The sequence below is a fragment of the Saccopteryx leptura genome, chromosome 1, assembly GCF_036850995.1.
Source record: "Saccopteryx leptura isolate mSacLep1 chromosome 1, mSacLep1_pri_phased_curated, whole genome shotgun sequence".
NCBI lineage: Eukaryota > Metazoa > Chordata > Mammalia > Chiroptera > Emballonuridae > Saccopteryx > Saccopteryx leptura.
This window is the reverse complement of record NC_089503.1, coordinates 40,093,737-40,105,970: the sequence shown is the minus strand read 5'-3', so window position 1 is coordinate 40,105,970 and position 12,234 is coordinate 40,093,737. Positions and strand designations below refer to the sequence as shown.

The 12,234-nt window shown below is 50.7% G+C and overlaps 1 protein-coding gene across 6 annotated transcripts in view; it reads left to right on the top strand.

Moving 5' to 3' along the window:
• The window catches only part of NAV2 (neuron navigator 2), a 397,784-nt gene that overhangs the window by 359,157 nt on the left and 26,393 nt on the right, over positions 1 to 12,234 (top strand). For all 6 annotated transcript variants that reach the window (XM_066364486.1, XM_066364494.1, XM_066364479.1 and 3 more), the window contains 4 exons: positions 431 to 576; positions 3,315 to 3,487; positions 10,461 to 10,614; positions 12,036 to 12,198. In XM_066364486.1, the coding sequence (XP_066220583.1) occupies positions 431 to 576; positions 3,315 to 3,487; positions 10,461 to 10,614; positions 12,036 to 12,198 (636 nt within the window). The remainder of the gene's footprint in view (positions 1 to 430; positions 577 to 3,314; positions 3,488 to 10,460; positions 10,615 to 12,035; positions 12,199 to 12,234) is intronic.

Genomic DNA, 12,234 nt, shown 5'->3' with positions numbered 1-12,234 from the left:
CCTGGTCAAGGCACATATGGGAGTTGATGCTTCCTGCTCCTCCCCTTTCTCTCTCTCTCTCTCTCTCTCTCTCTCTCTCTCTCTCTCTCTCTCCTCTCTGAAAATTGAATAAACAAAATCTTTAAAAAAAAAAAATCACCAGTGCCTAACTAAAGTTTAAGAGAGCTGTTGTTGGGGGAGTTCTTTCTAAGCCTCCCTGAACTTATGTAAAGTGGAGAGAGAGAGATTGCCCTCATTTAACTGACCAAACAGTGTAGCACCTACCTGCCCAAGGACCTTCATACCAGCAGCAAGGAACAGAAGGTCATGTCTAATGGGAGGCACTTAGGAGTCTGCGGGTGTGGGGGCTTCAGTGTGAGGGTTGTTTCCTGGGACAGAGGAGTGGGCTCAAGGCAGCAGCTCTGACGTCCTGCCTGCCTCGGGCTTGCAGGAAACGGCACCTCCCAGGCTGCAGACCTCCGCATCCGCCGACAGCACTCCTCCGACAGCGTCTCCAGCATCAACAGTGCCACCAGCCACTCCAGCGTGGGCAGCAACATAGAAAGTGACTCGAAGAAGAAGAAGAGGAAGAACTGGGTGAGTGTACCTCCAAAGACTCTCGTGGGCACTGACCAAATAGAGTCAGTCCCAGATCCGGTGTCTGTCCGTCCTCTCTCCCCCTCCCCCCCCCCCCCCCCAAGAAAGCCCAGGCAAGCTCTTAACTTCAGAACACAGACCTTTGGGAGTAAATCCAAAGGAGTGGTTTGTGGATAAGTTTCTACCAAAATCCTCATTGTGCTCAGCCAGACTCTAGAGTTCATGAAATCCCCACCACTTTGTCGTCTTTCTGTTTCATGAGACTTTCTGTGCAGTACTCATCTTCCATTTCATATGTGTGTCATTCTCCCTCATCATACAATGGCCAGAAAGTCCCAGGTACTAGAGCGGATTTATTTTTCAGTGGTTTCTTCTCAGTTTCAAAGTATTTTTTTTTTTTTTTTTGGAGTGTTATCACTAATTATCCACTGTTAATCATAGTCCTTTATCTATTTATTCACGCAATTGCCTATGATAGCTTTAAACCTCCCTTCTCTCTGAGAAATTTTAACCGTACCCTGTAAGTAAAGGTTTCATAGTGGTGATGTTAACAGTTAGTGATGGGTTCTAAATTTGAGGGTTATACCCCAAAATGGCAAGTTTAATAGAACCCGCCTCCAATGCCGTGTTTCTCCATGTTTCCATGATCCCAGTGAGCTCCTTGACTTCTTGCACAGTGACATCGTGAACAGTTTTCCCCATTCTCCTGGGGAAACGACACTCCTCTCCCCCCACCCCCCAGTCTTGAACTCTGCGGTTGAGGCTGGAGTTCTGATTGACATCTGCTGCTCCTTGTCTTCAGTCTACGTCGATCTGAAGTTGGCCAGTATTAAAAGGCCCCGTTTGTCAGTGCTGACAGCGTCGTGTTTTCACAGTAGCTTTAATGTCCTTGTTCATTCCATACACTTCTCACTCATTTTGTGTTATCTTGGATGGGTGGCGAGGTCTGGTGACAGGAGTTGAGGATTCGGTAATTTCGGTTATTGATGACTTGTACTGGAGGCAAGCTAAAAAGCCAGTGTGGTGTGACCCTCTCATCATTCTGATGGAATTTTTTCTTCACGTGACTAATGGCTTTTAGTCAACCCATTTGCTGTGACTTAAACAAACAGAATTAATTTATGTTTGTTCTTTCTAATCTGCTATCGATCAATATGATCTGATTGTATTATCAGAGTGGTTAGAGAATGCTTTTCTATGAAAAATTCTGACTATCCGTTTTTCTTCAGTTTAAGAAGTAAAACGTATTTATTTTGCTCTGAAGGTTACTCAGTGCAGTTGGGAGGATGCATAATCCCGAAGTTTAATTCTATCTAAATTTTGTAATCTCTTCTTCCTGGCATGTCACGAGAGGTAGAGGTTGGTGGCTGATATGCCCTATCTTTCTGTTTCTAAGACTTGTCTCTGAAAGTATGATCAGAAGTAGGAATAAGAAAGAAATGGGGTCTGACTTCACCCGCATGCTGGACATGCAGTTTGTTACGGACGAAACGTTGGTGGGAGAAAATTCCAACAACTATTTCAGACAGGCCCATTTTCTGAATTTCTCAGTAGGAGATAAAGCCCACAGACTACGTTTTCAGAAGGAGAAAGGACTTCAGCAGAAGGAGATTATTTTTTAAAAGCCCATTTTTCAAGATGTACCTTTATTTTTTTAGCCTAGAAACTGACATGCTTGTCAAGGCTCTCAGAAAAGACATTCCACCTTAGTTCTTTATGTTCTCATTAGAATTTTTAGATCCATCTCACAGTTTGGGGGACTTTGTGATATACCAGTTTCTTTTTCCCCGTATGGTTAATAAATTCCTTTAAGACATCCATTTGTGTAGTAACACAACGAGTTGTCTAGTTCCCTGCTGACTATGTTATCTCCTGCGTCCACAGGACAGCAGTAGTTCCTAATGACATATATGAAAGAGCTAGCAGCCATGTTGGGACCAGTGCAGTAGTGTAGCTGTACCCTTCCATGCTGAGAAAAAAGACATGCCCCCCAAAATGAAGACTTAGAGAGATGACTGATGAGAGACGAAAGGGTGAGAAGCCCAGGGAGGGGGGGGCGGTCGTGTCAGGCAGAGAAGCTGGAAGAGCTTGGATTGTGGGGCACTTCCAGACTCGTTGTTTTTTTTTCCTCGCATAACGGAGGACAATGGCCCCCGTGCTCTGAAAGATTCGTAATCTGACTGGAAGCCTCCTCTGTGTGTGGTGTTCAGAATGAGTCGTGTTGTGTCTGAAAAGTCCGAAGCTTTCCCTGTCACTGGCTTTCTCTGTTAAAAATTGTCTTTTTTCCTTCCCCCTTCCCCATTTTTTGCTTGCATTTTCTCTGGCAGGTCAATGAGGTAAGCAAGACTGTTAATGTCAGATACCAAGCTAACCCATCCATTGATATGGCTAACCTCATCCGCACCCGTCACCGTGTCTGAGCATCCCGCTTTGTTGCTGTGTCACCTCCTCCTCCCGACACCCACCTGCTGAGCCAGGCTCTGTCTTGCTGTTGGCATCCAAGTCTTGAATTGAGAGTAGGCATGGAATGTTACCCACAGGTCCAGCCCTTAAGCTGTCCACACCAGATAACTCTTCTTCCCTGAATGCACTGAATAGAGAGAGCTGTTGGGAACCCTCCCCGTTGGTGGGAGGGAAACGTGGGTGAACTAATCGCCCTTCTGTCTGCATGTCCCTGTTTTGCCGAGGCCCGAGTGCTGGCCGCGGCCCCTCCCCGGCTGACAGTCTTGTCCGTTCAGTTGCGCAGCTCCTTCAAGCAAGCTTTCGGGAAGAAGAAGTCCCCCAAGTCGGCGTCCTCTCATTCAGACATTGAGGAGATGACGGATTCTTCTCTGCCTTCCTCACCCAAATTGCCACACAACGGTTCCGCGGGCTCCACTCCACTGCTGAGGAACTCTCACTCCAACTCTCTGTAAGTCTGTCCGTCGGGGTCAGACGATGTCTTTGGCCCTTGGAATCCTCTCAGACAGGAGTGGCTAGGAGTCCTGCTATGATAAACTGCACCTTGGGGTCCTTGCTGTCTTGTCTTCGTAGGATAATGCGTGTTTTCAGTGTGTTAAGACAGAAGACATAAGAAACGTAGGTTTTTGTTCTAGCAATGGCATCACTTGGGGTAATTAGTAGGTTGGCCTTGGGCAAGTTGCTTAAGCTCCTTTGTTTCCATTTCTCTATCAGATTGGGATAACGGTTGTCTACTTATCCTAAGGATTGAACAAGAGAAATGGACCTAAAAGAGTTACCAACTCTCTTGCTGTGACGGGAAGATGGGGTTATATAAGTGTTGGCAATTTTAACTGAGGTTCTGGTTCATTTGGGTGACAAGGCTTAGAGTGATTACCCTTTTCTTCTTTGATGATAATTTGGCGTTGACTTTCTGAGGTTGGCACTCAGAAATTGGGAGTTTAAAAAAAGTGGAGAGTTTCGGTGGCAATTCTCTTGACCAAAGGGCCTGTGTTTTGTAGAATGACTCATCACCCTGGACTCCTCTTGTGAATTTAAAATAAGTTCATTTGTTCAGAGCTTTAGGGGAACACAGCTGGTCCTGTTACGTGAGACACACGTTTGCTCACTTGGCGTTGATTTAGGTGCTGTTTCCCTTGGTCACTGATTACATAGAAGGGACGCATCAACTGCTTTTGCCCAGCCAGCCTCCCATGAATCCCACTGAGCACCCACTGGTCAGTCTCCATCTAAAACCATCCTGTGCCCCCATCTAAAAACATGAGGACCAGAGTCTAAGGGCAAGAACACATTAGGAATGGTTTGGAACAGACCCAGGTAAGGATCCAAGTGTCACCTTAGAACAGGGGTCCCCAAACTACGGCCCGCGGGCCTCATGTGGCCCCATGAGACCATTTATCCGGCTCCCCGCTGCACTTCCGGAAGGGGCACCTCTTTCATTGGTGGTCAGTGAGAGGAGCACAGGATGCGGATACAAAGCCCAGCATAGCTCACGTACAGTACTACTTCCGGTGACGCGGGACGCACACATCACAGCTCCAGAAGCACGTCATATCACTTGTTACGGCTAGCAGTGACAAATATGGAAGCAGACATTGACCATCTCATTAGCCAAAAGCGGGCCCATAGTTCCCATTGAAATACTGGTCAGTTTGTTGATTTAAATTTACTTGTTCTCTATTTTAAATATTGTATTTGTTCCCGTTTTGTTTTTGTTTTTTTACTTTAAAATAAGATATGTGCAGTGTGCATAGGGATTTGTTCATAGTTTTTTTTATAGTTCGGCCCTCCAATGGTCTGAGGGACAGTGAACTGGCCCCCTGTGTAAAAAGTTTGGGGACCTCTGCCTTAGAAGGTGGCACATCCCTATCTATCCCTCTCTCTCTCTCTGTAAAAAAAAAAAAAAAAAAAGGCGGGGTGGCACAGCTGACTTCCTGCAGCAGTGAGAAAGACTGCCCCTGCCTCCTAGGGCTGGCTTCCGTCAGAGACTAGGCCAGGAGAGGAGGAAGGCTGAAGCTCAGGCCATCCCCCGGAACAGCAATCCACAAGGGCCTGGGAGAGGAGGGCCACTGTGCCTGGGTTCGCACGGCCCCTGAGCTAGCATGAGACAAGGGAGCAGGGTGGCTGCAGACACCTCGGTCTCCTCGTTGGGAAATGGGACTCGTTACTTCTCCCTCACTGGGTTTGTGTGAGGGCCAACTCAGATACCACGTGTGACGGGCCTCCGTCTTCCTGTCCCATCCTCTTTCAAGCTCAGGAGCTGTCCCGGAGTCCCCTTACCCAGCCAGCCCGCCCGCCCGCCAAGGACAGCAGCTCCACAAGGGTCCCGAGGCCGGCGTGCCCGGCGGGTGCGGGAAACGTGGGCACGAGGGTCGGCTGGGTCTTTGTAGCACCCCCACCGCACATCCTGTGGAGCACAGGCTGTAGAAGAGGAAACGGAGCGGGGGGCCCCCACTTTTAACAACCCCACCCCCAGTGGAGCATGGCCTTCCTGGGGCCTTCATTTTACTGACTTAAGTCAGTAGCTCCTCTTCCCTCGGGCAGATTGCACTTCCAGTACAGGCGAGAGTAAAACCTGACCAGGGGAGGGGAGCGGGGCACTGAGGACTGGACTCCCGGCCCCGGCCAGGCCCTGTGTTCTTGTGTGAAGGACGAGACCAGCGGTTGAGAATGCGGGTCCTTTCTGACCTGCAGGGTGCCTACGAGGTAAATAAAGGACAGGTTGCCTGTGACTGTCACACATGCCATCATTCCAGAGCAGCCCACTTGAGTTGTTTCCTGATCAGGAAAAAAAGCAGCTCCTCGTGCATGCTTTCTTCATTGATGTGAGCGTTGCATCTAACACCCTGTGGGAGCCGGGCACTGCTCCAGATGTTCTGCAGAGACCAAAGAGGATGTTAGCCAGATCCCCACCCCTGGGGATGAGGACTAGTAGGGACAGGACGTGGCACACCTTCCTCCACTTCTGAGCTTCTGCTCACTGCCAGCACTTGGCTTAGCTCCGGTTACAACAGTGCACAAGACAGATACATCTCCTCGGTAGACACTGTGTCCTGGAGGAGAGACAGACATGTAACAGAATCCGTCTGAGTGTACAGTATTAGAAAGACCAGGTGGTGCTCAAGGGTTAATACTGGGCATGCAGGTAGCATGTTGGGATGCAGAGTCCCGCGGCAGTGCAGTGCGAGGGTGGTCGGGAAGGGTCCTCTGAGGAGGTGACACTTCGGCTGAGAGCTGCGTGACAGGGGTGACTCTGGTGCCTTCTGTCAGCAGCACGAGCCTGGGGCTTCCCATAGGAATGTTTACCTCTGGTGCCCTCCAAACTCAGTGCAGGTGGTCCTCCTCAGCAGGGGGTCAGCAGCGTGGCGGGGTACCAAGTCTCCTTCTGCTTGTGACCGCTCGTCCCACAGGGCCAGAGTCCTCTGCTGGGTGTGTGTGTGTCTAGCCACAGGCGGGGGAGGAAGAAGTGCAGAGAATCCTCCAGGAGGGTTTTGTGGGCCGTGTCTGGAAGAGACACATGTCACCTCCTCCCACAGTCTCCGGAGCAGGACTCGGGGCCATCCCGTCTGCCAGGGGGCAAGCGATACTGATGTGTCAGGGTGGGGCTGGGGGGCACGGGCAGGGCGGCCAGGAACCTGGGGCTGGGGCATCTGAAAAAGAGGGGTTGTCCAGCGTGGCTACCACGTAATGGGCAGGTGGGAAACAAGGCCGTGGAGACAGGTGGAGCCTAGAACGTGTGAGGCTTTGAAGTCCATCTGCATCTGATTTCATATGACGGGTAGACACTGGAGAGATTTAAGCAAGAATGTGAGATCTGACGTAGTGCTTCGCAATGATCAGTCTCTGTTTTGTGAGTAAGGAACACGTAGGGGACAAGAGTGGAGGAAGGGAGACCGTGGGAGAGGGTGAGAGTACCTTCCCCTCACCCACCCCGCTCTGGTCCACTTCTTCTTTGAACACTCCAGCCACACTCCCCGCCTCTAGCCTTTGCCCCTCCTGTGCCCTCTGTTGGTACACTTTTCCCCAAGATGTTCATTGCCTGCGGCTGTCTACTTGATATTACCTGATGAGTAAGGCCTCGCCTAGGCACCCTATAACAAACAGCACCCCGTCCCCGGCCAGCACACCCTGTTATTTCCTCTCTTCCCCCTGCCGTTTCACTTATTCCCGTTGCATATATCACAGACCTATTACGCACATTTTTCCTGGTTCTTTTTCCTCTGTCCCCTACCGTCCTCCACTGCCACCCAAGACTCAACAGTCTAAGCTCCATGGAGGCAGCCACTCTGTTGGTTTTGCAGACCTTGAAATCTTAGGTGAATTGAACGAGTGAGGGATGCTAGGTGTGAGTTCTGGGTGCACGTAGGATATATTCTGGAAGAAAAGTGGAAGCACGTGGAGATGTGTGAGACGCCCAGGAGACATTCACATGGCGATGCCAACCAGTTGGTGGACGTATAGAGTTGGGAGACATTGGGCTTGTCGCGGGCATTGAAAGCCGGGACACTGGAGGGCGTCTCCAAGGGGTTGGATGGAGATGGAGAAGAGCCAGAGGGGCAAGGACTGAGCTCTGGGACACTGATATTTGAGGAAGAGAAAGGAGAGGAGCTGGTGAGAGACCCTGGGGCTGAGAGAAGAAACGGGAGGCAGGAGAACTCACTGGGTCCACATAAGATAAGAGAGAGCGGCGATGATGTACCAGCACAGAGGCCCCCGGAGACCACCTGGAGGACTCTCCCTCCCAGCCGCGTCCCCACAGGGCCTGGGCCGGGCAGGCGCCTGGCTCCCCAGCCTTTCGGACATTCCACAGCGTCTGTGAACACTGGATGCTGTTTGTTTTGGGTTTACTTTTCCAAGGGATGGGCAGAATGAATGCTTCTTTCCATCCTGGAAGGGTTTGTAAGAATGTGCAAGTGTAGCTGTGAGAAGGAGTTCAAAGAGAGCAAAGGCAGAGGAGCCAGGACTTAGAAAGGGTCCTATCCCATGTGTGAAAGGAATGGCGATGTGGGAAGGCAGTGTTTCCCACGCTCAGGGCATTGAAAAGTAGGTATGCCACCAGCCCTGCCTTCTGGACCAAAAAGTGGGAATGTGCTGGAGTAACGTGTTAGGAACTGAGTGGAAAAGGTATATATCGGTTGCTTCAGTATGTCTCCGGTGAAGTGAGCAGACTTGTGTGGAGTGCTTACTGAGGGCAGGGATTGCCCGGTTATCAGGGACATCACCGAAGTGTAGTATGAGAAGGAACCCAGGGAGAAGGTCTGTGGCCAGTAGGGATCGGGCCTGACTCCTGGAGCTGCTGCAGAAGACCTCGTTTTCACCCGCATCTCCGTGTTGTGGGACATCGCTCCCTGTGGCCTGGCAGTGGTGTGTTTCTGGAGGGAGCACGGGAGGGCCTTGTGTGGTTACTTCCAACACAGACTTCCTTCATTCGGGTTTGCTTCCCTGCATAGAATCCTGCGCCAAGCTTTGCGAAGTTACCTGGGCGCTGTATTCCACAAAGTGGGTGGGCGTGGAGGAATTAGGTTGTCTCTTGCTGAGAAAGCTTTCTGGGGAAAGCGGGTGCGGACCATCTGAAGGAGAGGGGAGCGAAGCGCCTTGCTGACACAGTGGGAACCAAAGCCAGCCGCTCCCTGCAGTGAATCGGAGCCTTCAGGGTCTGTGCAGGGCATGGTTTGGCCGAGACCAGAGTGTCACATTGGAATTTAGTTGACTTGATACTCCATTGAAATCAAGAAACTATAGACCTCTCAAGAACCAGTTTTTGCAAGCTACTGTTGCAAAACTTCCAAACCAAAAACAAAACAAAAGCATGACTATAGCTAAACCTTACAGATCGGAGCTATTCAAAGCACAGGGCTGAGCAGGAAAGGGATGGCCTGAATGCTAAAGACGTTTCTGTCTCTCCAGGCCTCTCAGTCCCTTTCGGCGTGGGTTTCTCATAGGTGTGAAATGGAAGTAGGCACAGCGTTTTCAGGAGTCCATTGGAGGTTTCAGAAGATTTTGAAGCAGAGAAGTTGCCTTCGCTGCTGGCAAGTCTGACAAATAGGAGGTGGTTTTACTCTCTTTGTGTCTTTCAAATTGAAATAGTTCAGGTGCAGGTCAAGAAGACTGCAATTGAAGGATTTGGCTATTCAGGTGTTAATTTTTCGTCTAGCCTTTCTGCCCCCAAAATACAGTTAGGCCTCTTTTAACAATTATAAATGGTTTTTCTCCGGCAATTAGCATTTCCACACCCTCAACCAGTTTTACAGGTCAGGTTTTGTTTGGCCCCAAATCCAGTACTTTGGTTTTATGGAACGGGTTCGCTTGATTATTTCTGCAGAGACCACATGCTCACCATGCCTTTCAGAGATAATCAGCTTCAGCTTTCTAACTTTATGAACTCGGGGTTGTTTTATTTGGTTTGGACTTTTGGGTTTTTTGGGGTTTTGTTGTGTTTTTTTTTTTGTCAGTAGTCCAAGAAAGTCGAAACTTTCTATCCTGGATCACCCCTCCTTCCCAATCCTGTGATCTTTGAAATTAACAGAACTTGTTTTTCATAGAACCATCTTTTCTAGCATTACAATTTGTCGTGACCTTTATGATCTTCCACCGTGTGATGACGTGCCAGGTCTCTGAGGAGCAGATTTCACTAAATCAAACAAGGAGGACCACCTCTTAAGAAAGAGGGGCTCAGTGGGGTCCCCCGGTCCCTTTGATTGGGAGTGTGGCTGAGGAAGAGAGACTCCCGGCTACACTGCTGCGTGCTGTTCAGATAACACTTTGGCTTCCACGTCCCGTCATCCTCTCTGCTCTCTTTGACCAGGTGTTTCTCTCCCTGGCCGTGAGCTTGTGGCACAGTGCTGAGGGCAGAGGAATGAATGAAAGCTGCTCCCAGACATCTAGAGGAGTGCGTCTTAGTGACCAACAGAACTCACTCTCTCTACCCCTATCTTTTGGTTCCTTTCTTTTTATGACAAATAAAAAATCGCCCCCTCAGCTGCCTGACCCTGGATTATCTAATCTTTTAAAACAGACAGTTGACCTCATTTCTCTGAGTGGGTTTAGATCTCAAGGACCATGTGGTGTCATTACAGGGGCCCAGCTGTGTACATATTGGTAGGGGCTAGGAGTCAAACCCCCAAGGTTACTACTACTCCCTTTTTCTGGCTCTGTTTGTCCTTAGTTATTGGAGTTTTCTAACAGGCACACAACAAAACCGTTCCGATTGCCAGAGCTCCGCAAAGAGAAGAGTACAGGGGAAGCCATAAAATCTGTGCGTGTTGGGTGCTTCTGATATTGTCACCTCCAGAAGCACCAGACCCCTGGTTGTACGGGGTTACTAAGGGACAAACCTGATGAAGGACCTGGACCCGTGGTCCCTGGAGGCCTGGAAGGAGGTGAGTGCAGAGCTGCCTTTGTCAGCGACGTGCCTCTTTCCCTAGGATTTCAGAGTGCATGGACAGCGAGGCCGAGACAGTCATGCAGCTTCGCAACGAGCTGAGGGACAAGGAGATGAAGCTGACGGACATCCGCCTGGAAGCCCTCAGCTCCGCACACCAGCTGGACCAGCTCCGGGAGGCCATGAACAGGATGCAGGTGAGAGCCGGGGAGCGTGGGCAGAGCCGGGGAGCATGGGCAGGGCCCAGGGCTGTCAGGGAGGATGGGCACATGGCTGGTCCCCGCCACACCCACGGCGACCGCAGAACCTGGCGGCAGCCCTCTCCTCTCTCTGCAGGCCCTCCCACATAAAGACCAATCTTTTGAAAGTATGAGAGTAACCCTGTTCCTCCTTGTATGAGACTTCCAGTGGCTCTCCTGCTGCTCGTGTCTCAGTCTACTTCACCTGACCTTCAAGGCCGTCTGCAGGATCCTTTCTCTCCTAGTCCCCCCACAACTGCGCGTTCCAGGCCCTCCTCGCCAGCCCGAGGACCCGCTCCCGCTCCCCTCGCATGCGCAGGGCTCTCTGGTTTGCATTCTTCCTCCACCGGGGCGTCTTGCTGCACAGCCACGAGGACCTTCCCGTGAGGCTCAGCCTGATGCCTCTCCCTCCACAGGCCTTTCCAAGTCCTGCAGCTGGAAAATTGGTGCCCCCACCTGAATTCCTACACAACCCCTCTCACCTTTTTTGCCACAGACCAGGGGTCCCCAAACTTTTTATACAGGGGGCCAGTTCACTGTCCCTCAGACCGTTGGAGGGCCGGACTATAAAAAAAAACTATGAACAAATCTCCATGCACACTGCACATATCTTATTTTAAAGTAAAAAACCAAAACGGGAACAAATACAATATTTAAAATAAAGAACAAGTAAATTTAAATCAACAAACTGACCAGTATTTCAATGGGAACTATGCTCCTCTCACTGACCACCAATGAAAGAGGTGCCCCTTCCAGAAGTGCTGCGAGGGCCGGATAAATGGCCTCAGGGGGCTGCATGTGGCCCGCGGACCGTAGTTTGGGGACCCCTGCCATAGACTGAAGGCATTTGGGTCTTCTGAGCTATTCTTTCTCTGGAAATAGCACCACTGTTTAGCACAGAATAGGTCCTTTATAAATATTCACAGAATGAGAGACCTCTGTGGGTTCTCCTAAATCGGACCTCCCTGGAGGGCAGCATTTCCCAAAGGAGATTCTGCGGAACACTCCTTCAGTGGGAGACTCTATAAACGGGACGCTCCTCGACCAGCCGTGTTGGGAAATGCTGTGCGGTGTGCCGCTCTCAGCTCACCATGCACAGCAGCTCCGTAAAGGCTCTGAGAAGTCCCGCAGTCAAGAAACCTCTCCAAACCCACCGTTGCTCAGACTTCTTAGGAAAGATTCCTTTTCACTTACCACTCAGACTTTAGGATGCATTTCTGAGGCCTTTTCAAAGGCCACCTCTCTGAAAGGAGGGATTCTCCTCTGCCTCACCTGGGCTGCCCACTTAACCCCTGCAGGGGGCTTCCAGTCCTTCCCCCAGAGAACGCCTGTTCACGTCTAACGGCGCAGTAAATGAGCATCTCCCTTATCTTCCGCAGAGTGAAATAGAGAAGCTGAAAGCAGAGAATGACCGGCTGAAGTCGGAGTCTCAAGGCAGCGGCTGCAGCCGGGCCCCCTCCCAGGTGTCCCTGTCTGCCTCCCCGAGGCAGTCCATGGGCCTCTCCCAGCACAGCCTGAACCTCACGGAGTCGACCAGCCTGGGTGAGTGGTGTCACCGGGCTGGGGGCAGGACAGGGC